General features: G+C 49.7%; 1 protein-coding gene and 1 non-coding gene across 2 annotated transcripts in view; both read left to right on the top strand.

Annotated features, from left to right (window-relative positions):
- Nucleotides 1-414: 414 nt before the first annotated feature.
- Fbxw8 (F-box and WD-40 domain protein 8) overlaps nt 415-15,564 on the top strand; it is a 90,478-nt gene continuing 75,328 nt past the window's right edge. Inside the window, exons 1-2 of the mRNA NM_172721.2 lie at nt 415-809; nt 13,101-13,205. Coding sequence (NP_766309.2) covers nt 492-809; nt 13,101-13,205 — 423 coding nt within the window. The 5' untranslated portion in view covers nt 415-491. The remainder of the gene's footprint in view (nt 810-13,100; nt 13,206-15,564) is intronic.
- On the top strand, nt 6,979-7,085 carry Gm26411. Its single transcript, XR_003956059.1, has one exon. It is a non-coding gene; the product is annotated as a U6 spliceosomal RNA (small nuclear RNA).

Here is a 15,564-nt window from a genome sequence, read left to right as displayed (position 1 = left end):
GAATGTTAGTTTTAAGAAGGCAGAGATGGTTAATTGGGTGTGGTGTGTGTAGATCTGAAGGGTAACATCAGGTTGGGCTGGCTCCGCAGAAAAGAATGCTTGCTGCGAAGCCTGGTGACTTGAGAGTTCGATCCCTGAGACCCACTTGGTGGAAGGCAAGAACTGAATCCTCCAATTTGTTCTGTGACCTACACACACACACACACACACACACACGCACGCACTAAATAAATAAATAAATGCAATAAAAACCGCTACATTAAAAAACGCGACCTTTTGCAATATGTATATAGCAGCCATTTAAAGCATGGCTTGCTTGGTACAAAGGTGCCAAAAACAAGGGATGTCGAAGCAGAGGGGCGTGGCTGCCCGGAACCTACAAGACGCGCTCCCGGAAGTCTCCAGGCCGACTACGGACACTTCCGGCGGATGGACAGTCCGTCCCCATTCTGGCAGCCCCTGGGTGCCGCGTCGGCCTGGGCGCGTCAAGCATGGACGACCACAACCTGGAGGAGTTCCGCCGGCACTGGCAGGAGGAGTTGGCGCAGTCACAGGCGCTGAGGCGACGGCGGCGGCTCGAGGCTGGGGAGCGGCGGTCGCCGCGAAGGCCCGAGGCGGGAGCGCGAGGCGAGCCGGCCTCGGGCTACCTGGGGCTGGCGCAGGGGCTGCTGGAGGGCGCGGGCCGACCCCCGGCGCCCAGGCCTGGCCGGGGAGGCGACAGGAAGGATACGTCCAGCCGATCGCGCTCACCCCCAGACCGCGACGCCACGGAGCCCGAGCCGCTGGTGGATCAGCTCATCCGCGACTTGGTGAGTGGCCGGGGACAAGATGTCTCTCCCTGTGGGCCCACCATCTATGGTGGGGAAAGTCGCGGACGCGGGCACAGCGGGAACCCTGAACACCCAGATGTCCCTGGAACGAGTGGTTCTCCTTCAGCAGCTTTGCCTGTAAACATCTTGAGGTGTTGACAGTAGGTGTGTGCGCATTCTTGGGTTTGTAAGAAGGTTGAGGAATGTTCGCAAACATCCAGGACACCCTTCCCCCCCCCCCCCCCCCGGCTAAAAAGAATCCGCCCATAAAGGACTACGTGTGAGTTGGAGAAATACTATTCTAGAAACGTCCCAAACCATGGAAGAAAGGTTGACTTCGGAGAGGAAGGTCAAGAAAAAGCAGAGGACGGAATTAATGTTCTTTTTTTTTTCTCTGTATTTTTTTATTTTCCTAACGTAACGTGTTATCTAAATTAAAAAAATAAACCATAAATCAGAAGAAACGAAAGGACTACGGCGAAGAAGAAACCTTTGGTCAGTATTTTTAGGAGGCTCTTAGCCTTTGGAGGGCATGTGTCCCTCGGAGAATCAGGAACCTCTTTCTCCGGCCTCATTGACCAAGTCGGGAGAATCAAATCAAGACCCCTCCTGACAAGATCCATGGCTCCCAGGTTAAGAGTTAGGTCAGAAGAGAAGGCTTTAATGGTTTCACTCAAACCAGGTTCAAAGAAAATTTCTACAGCCCAGTGGGGGGGATACTTGTCTGTAAGTGAAAGTTGTTTAGAGAAATGATGGGAAAGGGCTGGAGAGATGGCTCAGTAGCTAAGAGCGCAACAGGCTTTTCAGGAGTTGGGTTTCTAGTACCCGTGCCAGGTGGCTTACGACCTCTTGTAACTGTAGTTTAGGATATTTAATGGGTCTGGCTTCCATGGGCACTTGCACACACAATTACTCTCCCTGCAGACACGTAATTTTTAAAAAATGGTTAATTTTATGCAATGGAAAGTTTTATTTAAATGACACCAGTAGCTTCTATTTTGAGTTTTAAGGCCATCTTTCTTTTAAACAAGTGTCAGGTGCTCTGCCTTGATTCTAAGATGGCCATATATGAGGTAGATAACTATTTAACTATTTCCTTTTACATATGTTTTTGTTTGTTTGTTGTTTGTTTTGTTTGCAGTTTTCTCAGGATTACCCAACTGAGAAAATCTGGGGATTGAATTTGGATTCCTGTGTTTTAGCTTCACCAACTGAAGCTTGAGTCCAGTCCCGTCCCGTCCCGTGCCCCCCCCCCCCCCCCCCCCCCGCCTTGGTGTTGTGTAGGTTCCTGAGTCCTCTCAGACCTGCTAACCAGCAGCCCAGGGAAGTAGCTCCACCTCTGCTGCTGAGAACCTGTCAGGGTTTATATATTGTCAGCTGTGTAGCCGCTGTTGGCCCCTGTGCTGGCTAGTTTTTACGTCAGCTTGACACAAGCTTGAGTTACTGGAGAGGAGGGGGCCTCAACTGAGGAAGTGCCTCCATAGGCTTGATCTATAGGCAAACCTGTAGGGCGTTTTCTTAACTAGGGATTGGTGGGGGAGGGAATAGTTCACCGTGGGAGGAAACACCTGTGGCCTACTGGTCCTGGGCTCCATAAGGAAGCAGCACCTCTCCGTGGCCTCTGCAGCAGCTCCTGCCCCCAGGTTCCTATCCTGGCTTTCTGCAATGATGGACGATGATGTGGAAGTCTAAGCCAAATAAACTCTGTCCTCCCCACCCCCCACCCCCACTTGTTTAGGGTCATGGTGTTCATCACAGCAATTAAAAGCCTTGATTAAGATAGACCCTAAATCCTATACATGAGAGTTCCCATGCCTCACACTCAGGCAGCACCCCATATCAGAAATAAAGTGTCCTAAAGTGGAGGGATCTGGGGGGACGATCCAGGCCATACCAGAATCTCAAGTTTCATATGGATTTGGCAAAAGCCTTCCCTGTGTCCTGTCCCAGGGTTGAATGAGAGTAGGCTCCTCTGCCCAGTCAGAAGCACCACATTAGGCACTGTTCAGGTTTGTTTTGAGCAACAGCCAACTGCTGTACAGATTGAGAAGCAGTAGATCATTATGTGCTCAAGTAACTGGAGTTACAGCGGTTGAGCCATCTTACATGAGTGTTAGGAATAGAACTTGGGACCTTAACCATCAGGGTGTTGCTGTGTAGCTTAAACGGGCATCAGACTCTCATTTCTCTCTCCCTCTCCCTCTCCCTCTCCCTCTCCCTCTCCCCTCCCCCCTCCCTCTCTCCTTCTCTCTTTCTCCCCCTCCCTCCCCCTCCCTCTCTCTCTCTCTCTCTGTATGTGTGTGTGTGTGTGTGTGAGAGAGAGAGAGAGAGAGAGAGATCCTGCAGATGTCTTTGTGCTCAGCCTGCATGTGGAGATCAGAGGACAGCCCCAGATGTTTACCCTCAAACACCTCCACATTTTATTTGGCCTGCAGCTTTGTCATCAAGCCCAAGCTAGCAGTCCCTTGAACTTGCAGAGATCTGTTTCTTCCCTCTCCTCACCTTCTCTGGCATCCCAGGCATATGTCTCCATGCTTGGCTTTTTACATGGGTCCTGGGGGTCTAAACTGAGGTCCTTCCACTTGTAATGCAAGTGCTTGACTGACTGAGCCATCTCCCCATCCCTGCCTGGCCTGCAGCTTTTTATTTTCACAGCTCCACCTCTCGAGTGCTGTGATCACAGTGCTAGCTTGGTGCTGGTTGTCCAGTGCTTCATAGACAATATCTTCATCATTCCCAACAACCCTCGCCCGTGGCCATTTTCAGCCCATCCTGGTAGCTGAATAGGAAGAAGTAGCTTGGCTTTTAAAGGACAGGAAACTCATCTTGTATCTTCAGCCTAAGACATGGCAGTAACTTCTATTAAAAATCTTCGCATACCATTGGCAGTAACTGGGCCGCACAGTGCCTGGGGGTTGGAGGTCAGCTGAGCAAGTGTTGGGGCCTTGGCTGGTTCATCAGGAGCTTTGTTCTGTGTCTCACCAGACAGCTTTGGGATGATTTGTTTACGGTGGCAACCAGAAAGAAATACAGTGGGTAGAGTAGGGTGTTCTTTCCAACTGTTCAGTTTTTTTACTTAAAGTTTATACATGGTCTGAATAAAACCATTTTGTGTTCCAATATGGTTACTGTCGAAGTACACATTATGTCAAGGAGCTTTTTTTTTTTTAATATTTTATTTATTTTATACGAGTACACTGTAGCTGTCTTCAGACACACTAGAAGAGGGCATCAGATCCCATTACAGATGGCTGTGAGCCACCATGTGGTTACTGAGAATTGAACTCAGGACCTCTGGAAGAGCAGTCAGTGCTCTTAACCATTGAGCCATCTCTCTGCCCCCCACCCCCTTTTTTAAACAACAATAAAAATCCACCGACACCAACAAGAAAAAAGCAGATATCTTAGTTCTATTGTTGTGAAAAGACACTGTGACCAAGGCAGCTCTTCTAAAAGAAGGCATTTAATTGGGGGCTCGCTTACAGTTTTAGAGGTTTAGTCTATAATCCTGGCTGGAAGTTGACAGGCACTGTGTTGGAGTAGCAGCTGAGAGCTTTACATCCTTTTGCTCTGCGACAGAGAAGTGACTGTGGGCTTTTGAGACCCCAGAGCCCCTGCTCCTGCCAAGGCTTCTCAACCTCCTACAAGACCACACCTCCTAATCCTTCCCAAACAGTTCTAACTGGGGAGCAAGTATCCAAATATCTGCGCCTATGGGGGCGGGGAGTGGGGCATTCTCATTCAGAGCACCACACAGGTGTCACTATGCAGACCAGGCTGGCTTCTAACTCAGAAACCTTCCTGCCAGTTCTGGAGTCGAAGATGTGGCCGATGTCTTGGGAAGAAGTGGGTTTTGATTTGTGGTGGTTGTGGTGGTTGTTGCTGTTTTTTATATATGCTACATGTTAGGGTTGTGCTCTTTCAGTGGAATTGTCTTTTGTGAAAATTGTCCCTGGACGTTTTATTATTCACACTTTGAAACGTACAGATCTTAGTGGTACAACTCGACACCTTCTCTAGAATGTGTGCATGCACACATCCAAAACAGCTGCTCCCAGGACTGGGTTCCTAGCCTGTCTGCACCATGCTCCTCACTGTGCTCTCTCATCTGTGGGGCCTGACGCCTCGCTCCACGGTTGGCTCCCCTGTAGTGGCTGGCGTCAGGCAGCTTTACTCTAGTTTGGGGTCTTTTTTTTTTTTGGTTTTTCAAGATAGGGTTTCTCTGTATAGCCCTGGCTGTCCTGGAACTCACTTTGTAGACCAGGCTGGCCTCGAACTCAGAAATTTGCCTGCCTCTGCCTCCCGAGTGCTGGGATTAAAGGCATGTGCCACCACGTCTAGCTCTCTAGTCTGGGTTCTTGTGCAGAGCCTTATGGACAAGTTGTCCAACACTGAGATAACTGATTAGATGGTTAGAAGATGGTTTGGGGCGTACTGCTGCCAGGAGCATTCTGCCTGACCCTTGGGGTACGTACATGTGTCTCTTGGTTATTTACTCAGCAGTAAAATCCCAGGATTGTGAGCGTGCCAGTCATCGTTACAGCAGTCTGCCCCACAGACTTCCCGTTTCTACCTATTGGTACTGAATAGAGCTAAAGCAACAGTGGTTTAAGTGTGCCAGTACTGCAAGGTAAACTCCATCTGGCAAGATATGATTATTGTGCACATCTCCCAGAGTTTCTAAAGGAGGAGGAAGTCCTGCAAAGGAAGGTGGGATTCCCTGAACCGACAGGCTAATGCAGCCAAGGCAGATTGTGCAAACCTGAAGCTGGTTCTTGTCTCATAGCTGTGTCACACTAAGACCTCCTGTTTGAGACAGGGGCTTCTGTAGCCTAAGCTGGTCTTGAACATGCTGCAGCTGAGGGTGAACTTGGATTTCTGATTCTTCAACTTCTACCTCCCGCAATGCAGGGAATATGTTTTCCTGTACTGTGGGTTGAACTCAGGATTCCTAGGGAAGCACTCCTCTAACTGAGCCACATTCCAGCCCTGTCACGTTTTTTTTGGTGCTGTCTCCACTGCAGTATCACTAGTGTGAGGGCAATCAAGAGAAGAGTTGCCGTTCACTGGGCACAGTTGTGTCAGAGTATCTTTGGCTGGATATAGGCCAGAATCTTTGACAGACAAGCACAGCTGGAGTGAAACTGTGAAGTGCCTCTGTACAGCCTTGCCTTCCTACAAGAAGCTTTTTATAGCAGCTCTTGGCCAGCATGTTTATGGGAGTGGCTGGTGAATACCCATACTGGCAGTTGGCAGGTTTGGGTTGGCCAGTGCAAGGGATAGTAGGCCCTGATTCGAATCCCAGAGGCAGTAGTTACTGTCTTTCATGCCTCCCTCCAAAACCAGGTTCCTTGTGGACAGTGGTGGCATTTCGGTTATGCTAATGCCAGCTTCGCTAGTGCAGGTTTGTGACGGCCAATTGCTTGGTGGAATTGTGTTTAGGTGGTTGATCACATCTGACCCACAAAGACACAGATGCCCAACTCAAACTGGCCTAAAAACACTTACTGGGTTCTGTTGGCGCATGCATTTGGATCAGTGGAAGTGCCCAGGAGGTGGTGCTCACTCTGGGCAGTGGTGTCACCCAGCTGGGACTTCATGCCCCAGTCCTGCTTGTCTGCTGACTTTCCCCACGGGAGGTTGTCCCTGCTGTCTCTCTTCAGGAGAGGATGGCTAGCAGCTGCAGGTGGATCTTCTTCCAGCGCAGCAGTACTGGGAGGGCACAGCATCTGTTCTGTGTTCTCATTGGTCCAGACTGGGTCATCTGAGCACTCTCAAGCCAGTTACTGATTGAGCTTGGTCCAGATCTGTGTTCATCCAGTAGGTCTGTACTCACTGTTGAGCTAGAGCTGGAGAGTCAGCAGTGTCCAGCATGGTCTCTACTCTGGCCTCTCCAGCTTCTCGACTGTTAGAATACTGTTAGTGGAGGCAAGCCAGTCCTGGTGGGCTCTGGATCTGCTCAACTCAGACCCCACCACTGGCTAGCTGCGTCTCCTGGTATGCTTAACTCATTCGACAACTAAGCTGGAGTGACTGATTCCCCTGCCTCAGCTGTCCTTTACCTTCCTATCAAGGCTCAGTTTAATTCCATCTACTGTGTTAGCTCTAATTCCCCCAGTCTAACTAAAATGTTCTTATCAATGCCATTCATTTAAAAATGTTACTCGGTGTGCTCGCTTTGGCAGCACATGGAGTGAAGCTGGTGCGATACAGAGAAGATTAGCATGGCCCCTAGATTGGGTTAGAAATGTTGCACTTGAAGAAAAAAATACATTTCATTGAGCTGTGATATACACACATTTTTCTCATAGCTGAAATGTGAAGAAAAAGGACACATGATTAGAGAAACATGGAGAGACCAAGATGATTATCCCACGTCATTCTCACCTTATTACTAGAGATGACTGTCCCATTAGCTACAGAGAGAATATTGTGTGCAGTGCTGGGAACTAAGACCCAGGTTTTCTCCTCAGTTCACAAATTCTGTTAAATCTTTGTTTTGATTTTAAATCAAAATAAGTATGTTTATGCTTTTATTCTGGGATGAAATACAGGAATTAGTATAAAAAGTTATTCATGAACTATGAGGCCTTTGCTTGGGGGCTTCTGTCCATGATCTGTGTGTGTATTTAATAAAACAAATTTGAATGTCTTTACTGGAAGGTTCTGCTCCTTGAAGAAGTATGGGCTTTGTCCATCCATCCATCTGTCCTCCTGTCCATCCGATTGTCCATCCCACCCACCCATCCCCTCCTCAGTCCCCCTCATTAAGTGGCTTGTTAGCACCAGGCATTATTCTAAGCTCTGAGGATACAGCAGTGAACAAGACAAAGTCTGACCTGTTTGTGTGGATACTTGCTGGGCAAACAAGTGCTCTGCAGAGGAAAAACCCTAGGCAGAGTGGAGAGTGTCTTCAAGGAGAGGCGCTCAGTCTTACCTAGTGCTGCAAGGTTTTCTGGAAGGACGAGGGGCTTGCAGAGGATGGGGGGCAGGGGGGGACTGGCAGAAAGTCTCTGGTGCCAGTGGCTTCATGGTTATGCAAGCTGAGTGGTCACATGGGTCATACCCTGCACTTAGTTTAATGCTTGCAATTGTTATTTATTTTAAATGATGTATGTATCTGTGCACGGTCAGTCAGTCTGTGCGCGGTGCCAGGAGAGGCATCACATTCCCTAGAGCTGGAGTTGGGGGGTTGTGAGCTATCTGACAGAAGGTCCTAGGGATTGCAGGAGCAGTGACTGCTCTTAACCACCAAGTCGCCTCTTCAGCCCTTGCAATTCTATTATTATTATTCCCTTAATTTTCTGCCCTGCAGTTGTTAAAGCTCTCTCTCCTTAGGAACCCTAACACACTCTCACACCAAAGCTCCACAACATCTCAGACGCTGATGGTGGGCTGTGCCGTCACCTACCAAACAATTCCCAAGCATGGTCCAGCGCTTCCTGAACTGAACCCTCTTCCTGCGACCCTGCGGGCATCTCTTCTGCCTTCTGTCCAGCCCAGATCCTGAATCTCCGATCCCAGCGTTGACTCAGCTGGGCTCTGAAAGCAGAGGCTGGCCTGTTTGCCACAGAGAATTTTTTCATTGCCACGCCCAGCCTCCTGGGAATCCTCGGGTTCATAGCTGCCCTTCCTGCCTCCCTTCTGCTGACCCTGGGATGGAGAGACCTGCTGTGTGCAGGTCTTACCTCCACCCCACATACTGCACAGTCCCACCATGGGACTGGATAGCATCCGGTCTCACTTGTGGCTTGAGAAAATAAGCTGGTAAACTGGGGAAAGGTTCAAAGTAGTCTCGTGTATTTGGAAAGAGCAGCAGATATTTCCTGGGAAAATCTATCTCAGGCGTCTCCCAGGCATGAACAGTGTGCAAGGTACTGGGCAGGTTCCCTTCTGTAGGTGGCAGTTGTCTCTGTAGGCAGTCCAGGGCTTGATTGACTACTGCTGCTTGCTCTTGTAGCTGGGTTTGGGATTACATTCGATGTGAAGAGATAAATCAGCTTTTTGTGCCCTGCTTAGGAACTTAACCTCTCTTTATAGCAAGAGAAAGGATTCCTAAGCTCTAAATAGCTGACTTACTAATGAGGCCTGGATACCTTGGGGACCATCTCCTGTATTTATTCTGTTTTATATGTGATGACTTATCTCCATAAAAGATTTACCTCTTTCAATATAGAGGCCGTTTCTCATACATCTGCTAATAGCTCCTCCCTTCCCCCACACTAGGCATGTCCCTGAAGTCACAGTGTTTTGCACATACATTAATTTAAGCTGGGTGGTGTGCCTCCTGTACTGTCATCTAGGGACTTGAGAAGAACAGAAGTCTGTGGAGTTAGCTCCCATGCTGCCTCTGTTGGTATCTTGATGCACTTTGACATTCCTCTTTGCTTGTGCAGGAAAAATATTTCAAGACAAAATGGGTGCTGATGGTGAGAGTGAGCCTTTCCCCGGTCTACCAGCTTATTTTCTCAAGCCGCAAATGAAACTGGATGCCATCCATCCCTGCAGTGGGACTGTGCAGTATGAGGGCTTGAGATAAGCTGTGCAGACAGCAGGTCTCTCTCCATCCCAGGGTCAGCAGAAGCGGCCTGGCCCGGCAGATCTGTTTAAGCACCATCTTGAGAGAGCGCCCGAGTGGCGGTTGCCCCAGAGATACGTGTTGGGAAGTGCATCTTGGAGTCGGGTTCTTCCCTCTGCACTGATTTGGTCTTAGTAATTATAATTACCCCTTTTCTGCTGAACAGGAGAAGGCAGATTAAGTTTCTAACACGATGGTACAAAGGCTGTTCATTTATGGAGTTAGGCTTATAGTAGAACGTGAGGACATCAGCCTCTCTGGGGACAGATCCTGTCACAGTTTGTCTCAGCGCTCTTTTGGAGTGAGGCCAATAGACTTGGGAAAATCCAGTATGCACCGACCTTAGTCGTAATACAGCCCCTTTGTGTGATTCCTCCCTGGATTTTTCTATCTTCCCATGATTTAGGGCCATGGTTCTCAACATGTAGCTCGCACAAAGCATCCCTGAGAAAGAGCTGTGAGCCCTGCCCATGGAATTTTGGGGCACTCGTTCTAGGAGGTGCCTCGGACATTAAAACAATGCCATGTGTGATTTCAGTGTCATTCTGGGAGTCACTGAGAGGCAGAGACTTGTTCTTGGCACCATGGTCAGGCCATAAAGCCACATCCTCACCAGCAAGGCGCTTTCTTTTGTCTAGAGCTTGAGTTTGGAGAGCTGTGCTGTCCCCTTTGTCAGATGATGTTCTTACAATGTTGCATTGCTGTTAATATTTCTGTGCCATTTTTCCTGAGACTATCCGTGTTGTCTGTCACTGGGTTGTCCTGGTGTGGCTTGTAACTGCTGGCTGGCGATGTGTGCCAGGTGTCTAGGTGGCAGCCCGACAGCATCCTTGGTCTCAAGGGCTTTCTCCACACACAAATACAAGCAGTGTCTGCAGGGAGGAATGGCTTTGTGTCATCATAGGACACTTCTGCAGCAGCTAAGTACTTGGAGTGGATGCTGAGCTACAGCTTGGGTCAGGGTGGCATCAGGTCTGGCCACAGGATTGATCACACTTGTAGTCTCTGGTAAGGCATTTCCCATGTGGACAGACACCACAACATGCTGACGCTTATGGGCCAGGCACTTACCTGTTTCCTCTGTTGGAGGATAGAATAGCATCTCTCTCTTCACCTGCATGCTCATATACCACCACCTCAGTGGGTGTCGGAAGGTGGTCTCCTCTCTGCAGCTGTGCACTAAGAACCTTGGGGTTGCTCGTGCTCTGCACAGGACCACATGGGCTCACTGGTTGACTGGGGGAAAGTTGGACTTAGAGGAGTCAGCTCTCAGGTGTAGACTCACACACGGCTTTAGTGGGTTGGCCACTCAGGTCAGGAGTGAGGCGAGTGGCCTTGTCCTCAGTGCAGACTCTTGGGATGGCACTTTGGTGAGGCAGCCCCTCTGGCCAGAGGCAGCATCACGAAGTAGTTAGTGTGTGTCATGAGCTGTCGGCGCCTCTTTGGTGGCTGGTGGCCTCCTTTTCCTTCCTGCCATTCCCTAACCAGTGGTGGACTAGGAAAGCTCAGCCTCCTGGAAGTAGGGGAGGGGACTTGATTGTTCGGAATTGACATTGTCAGTCACTTTAGAGTTTAGAAGCAATCCTAAGAGTGTGGATTTAAAAGGAAAAGTTGGCTCTGCAGTGTTGTTTATGTTCTTAAGTTCACCTAGAAACAGTGGCTGGCCTCCAAATCTTACAAACGGGGCTGAGGCACAGAGTCTGTCTGGCTGTTGGTGTGGTGACCCTCACAGTGCTGGTGGTCACTGCATCCTGGTGGGCTTCATCTTTCTCCCCATGCACCACAGCAGACCTTCCGAGCAGTTAGGTGCCCTTTAGAGTTGGTCATACTGCTTTGTGTGTTGTGTGGGCCCTCCACTGTGTGGACTGAGCCTCAGTCTCTAGTTCTCTTGTCACTGCTGGGAGTAAGTGTCTGTTTACAGTGGGATAAGTTAAGGGGCAGTGAGTCACCAGCAGGCAGGCTTAAGGGTGATAGGGGAGGTCTATAGCATGAGGAAGAGAACGGAGCTGGCACCCAGGCTCTGCAGGCCTTTCTTAGTGGGACTGCCTTCCATGTTGAATGTGGGAAATAGGCCGACGAAATAGGCATTTGTTGGGAGGCTGTGACTTCTGCCCAGAATCAAAGCAAAAGATGGCATTTCACATTCATCTCAAGGCCAGTTTATAGTGTGGCCCACTGTAAAGAAGCCTGTAGCTTGATAGAGCATGCCTCACCCTATCTCAGTGTGTCTTGCTTAGCCTCACCCTGCGTTAGCTTTGGCTGTGTGAGGATAAAGAGACTTTTTCTTCTTGTTTCTTTACCATGTGGACAGACAAAATAATGTAGAAGAAAAGACAGGAGGCCATCCGGGGTGGCTTTGTGAATAATAGCCTCTTACCTGGTGTTTGCCTGCTAGTTCACAGACCAGCAGTGACTCCCACAGGGCCTTGAGGTGTCTCAAGTTGCATCTGGTTGTCTGTGGTACTCTTCACTGGTGAGTTAAGGTAGCCATTAGGCAAGGACCTTGCCCGATGTGAGTCCTGGCAACTGTTTTCTTAGGCGGGACCCATGTCTTCCAATTATCCTTGCAGATTTTTTCCTGTTTTTCTGCACGGCCAGCATCCTTCCACTGAGTGAACATTCTGTTCCTCCTTTGTCCGCAGAGACCTGTCAGTGTCTTTTCCCAGGAGAGCCTTTTGGCCTATGTGCTTAGCCTGTTTTTGCAGCCAAACACACTGTTTCCTCTAAGGCTTCAGATTCTCCTTCAGTGCTGAGACTCCTAGATGAGTAACATGACTTGCCAGCATTCTTTACACTCAGTCTTGGGGGAGTCTGACCAGTGCTCACACTCCTTAGTCCAGCGGAGACTGTTTTCTGAAGTGGACCCCTCTCACTGTGGAAACTTGTAGTGAGCGGTGAATTAGCAATTTGCTTCCAGCCTTCAAGTCAGCAATGTCAGCCAGAGCTTATTAAACATGAGCTTCCTTCCCAGGCTTAGTTTGTTGGGACAAAGGGCACGCTCTGCAGCTGAGAAGCAACGCTCCGATGGCTGGCAGGTGGACCTGGGGGTGTTCCTGTCACATTTGGCCTTTGCCCATCCCTCTTGGTTTTCTGTGTGCTGAGATCCGCTTGACCTTATCCTTCAGCTGAAGCTCCTTACCTCATCTCTGATTGCTTCCCCTAGGGCAGGCGAGCTCTTGTTGCTGTGCTTTACTAAATAACACTGGAGAACAGCTTTGTTTGTCCTGGCTAGCTCAGGTTAACCAGCAGGACTCCTTTCCTGAGAAGAGACGGGCCTGCCCTCCAGCTGAGCAGCCTCCACCCTGCTCTCTCCCCATAAGAAAGTGTTAGTGACCTGGTCAGTACTTCTCCACCCCGGGTGTTGAGGAGGCTTGGCTGGCCTGCGGGAAGCAGGCCAGCTTCTTGGGCACCTGGTGCCTCTGCTTCTTTCCTTAGAAGTCAGGAGGCTTCTGCCACACATTTGCACCCCTTCACCCAATCCCACAGAATCTGTGTTTTGTTTCTCCTGGAGCATCATGGGAAACAGTCACATGGATTTCATTTCATAGTGACTGAAAGGAGGGTGGATGTGGGGGGCCAGAGACCCCATTTCTTCAGGTTCTCCCTGTAACAGCCTCAGCTGTGGTCACCAGCAGGAGTGTCCAGTGATGGAAAGGCCTCGAAGCACAGCCTGCTCTCACCCCACTCTGAACGACTTCCTTCTTTCTCCACAGAATGAGCTGGATGACGTGCCCTTCTTTGATGTCCGTCTGCCTTACGAACTGGCCATCAATATATTCCAGTATCTGAACAGAAGAGAGCTGGGACTGTGTGCTCAGGTAAGCTCTTGTCACATGTGGCCCAGGGTCCCAGAGAACTGGGGCTGTGTGCTCAGGTAAGATCTTGTCACACGTGGCTCAGGTCCCCAGCTCTGACCCAGCCACGGAGCCCCATGAACAGTGGATCTGCAGAACCACACAGTTGACAGAGCTGACAGAAGCAAGCATGCCCACTTCCTTAAAGGAAGGCCGCCAGGAACTCCAGGCTCCCGTTCCACATTCCCACTTGATTCCTCTTCTGGTGACCGTCTTCTGTACCAAGGCTGAATTATGGCTGACATCCTGGGCTCTGCCTGCAGCGAGCTAGCCTGTGTTAATATATCACATGTACTAGTACAAAGATGTAGCTCTTAAATCAGACTAGTCATTAGGGTGGCAGCTGAGGGTCAGCCCAGGGACAGGTTGGTGAAGTCATGTTTTAGACAAATAGTTTAAATTACCCTTTAAATAGCAGAACCCCGCTCCTGAGGCAACTGAGAAGGGACACATTGGGGGAACTGCCCAGGAAGAAGCATTGTGCACGCCATGCTGACTCTGAGCATAGGCCCGTGGAGTGGAACATGGGCTAGCTTGGTTGTGTGTATGAGTGTTGTGGGAACTCTTTCCCTGGGGAGACATAAACACATATCAGGGCACTAATGACAAGCCAAAGTACAATTGCACCAAAGTGTTGCCCAGGGAGCCTGTGAGTCTACTGGGCTTCCTTACAGAGCATGAGTGAGGTAGACCTGTACGGTATAGGGAACCCCAGAGTGGCCACACCCAGAAAGCCCCACCCCAGCATGGATGTGCACCCCAGCTGCATAGATGGAGCTCCCCTTCAGTTGATCTGATAGTTCATACTCCAGTTCCCTGGAGACTTCCTGTGTGGCAGAATTACATACTCCTGGCTGGGAGGAGCATGGGGAGCAGGACTCTCCAGTGAGGGTCTACTGACCGGCCCCACTCCTCTGTCTCTGACGGAGGTCAGTAGGTTGAGTCAAGCCCCTGCCAGTGGTCACAGCTGCCCTGATGATGGTGACAGTTGTCAGCTCAGTGGGCAGGGCTCTGCAACAGGATACCATGGAGGGCTGAGGGCTGCAGTGGTTCATATTTTTGACCAGGTACGCCCTGGGGAGTCTGGGGTTTATGCCCTTAAAATTGCTCTCACCTTTTTGTCCACAAGCATGTAATTAAACCACCTTTCTTCTTTATGTTTTTTTGTTTGTTTGTTTTTTTAAAGCTGTTTTTGTTTGGTCTTGTTGTCAAAATCTGTGTTTCCATTAAATCTGAGTGAGTGAGAGAGGAGTGAGTGAGAGAGGAGTGAGTGAGTGAGGAGTGAGTGAGTGAGGAGTGAGTGAGTATTCAAGGCCCAATCCCTTAAGGCCACCACCAGAAAGAGAAACAGAGTTGCGTTTAGCTAATGATGGAGCTCCCTGTTAGACTGCTTGCTTAGTGTGAGGCTCTGGGTTTCAAACCATCAGTGCAAAACTACAAATCATTCCGTGAGCATCTGCATGTGGTCAGTATGACTAGCATGGAAGTCACGGAGTGTGTCATATCTCAGTGCATACAGAACAAGCACTCGGTACACTTCAGCATCCTTGTTCACAGTAAACACCGCCCAGAAGTACCTGCTTCATCAGTTACTTGGAGATGCTGAGCGCCTTTGGTGTGTGATCACAGCAGTGTGGCTAAGTGGAGAAGCTAGCACGTGTTCTTGCTGCTGTGGGTCCATAGGAAATGATGTCAGGGAAACCTTGACACTCAGGGTGTGAACGGAAGAGTGAAGAGCACCTGTGAGGTCGTCTCTCCTCCTGAGAATTTGTTGTTTTCTCATTGGCTCTGCTCCCAAGAGTGGAGAACGAGGTCAGAGAGAGAGATGAGCCTGGTGGCAGGGCTGGGGCCCTGGACCCTTCTTGCCAGCTCTGTCCTGCACAGATGCTCTGATCTGCTTTCTTGGTCGTGGGCTCCTGTTGAAGGAACAGTGCTTTCATAATGATGCTCTGTTCTCCCGTTTTGTGGAGAGCCGTACTCTGTTTTTCTGTCCAAAGAGTTTATCAGGACACGATAGGGTCAGGTGGGAGGGGGCCCCTGCGGTACAGTGGGGCTGCTCTTCAGGAGAGATGGGCTCTGCTGGGCAGTTATCCTGCAGGTGTGAATTACTTAATGTGCAGCACACTAGTCTAGATCTCACTAATGCTTCCCAGTGTGTGTGCATGTGTGAGTCAGTGTGTGCGTGTGTGCGTGTGTGCATGTGTGTGCGTGTGTCAGGGTGTATACCGTGGAAGTGTGGAAGCTATTCTTAACCAGAGCCTTTTCATGGCTTTATCAGTTGGCTGTGATGGGAAGCTGGGCTTTAACAGTTTTTCATGAAGAC

The sequence above is a fragment of the Mus musculus genome, chromosome 5 (genome assembly GCF_000001635.26).
Source record: "Mus musculus strain C57BL/6J chromosome 5, GRCm38.p6 C57BL/6J".
In the NCBI taxonomy this organism is placed as follows: Eukaryota; Metazoa; Chordata; class Mammalia; order Rodentia; family Muridae; genus Mus; species Mus musculus.
Note: the sequence above shows the minus strand (reverse complement) of the source record. Positions and strands in the feature narration are given on the sequence as shown.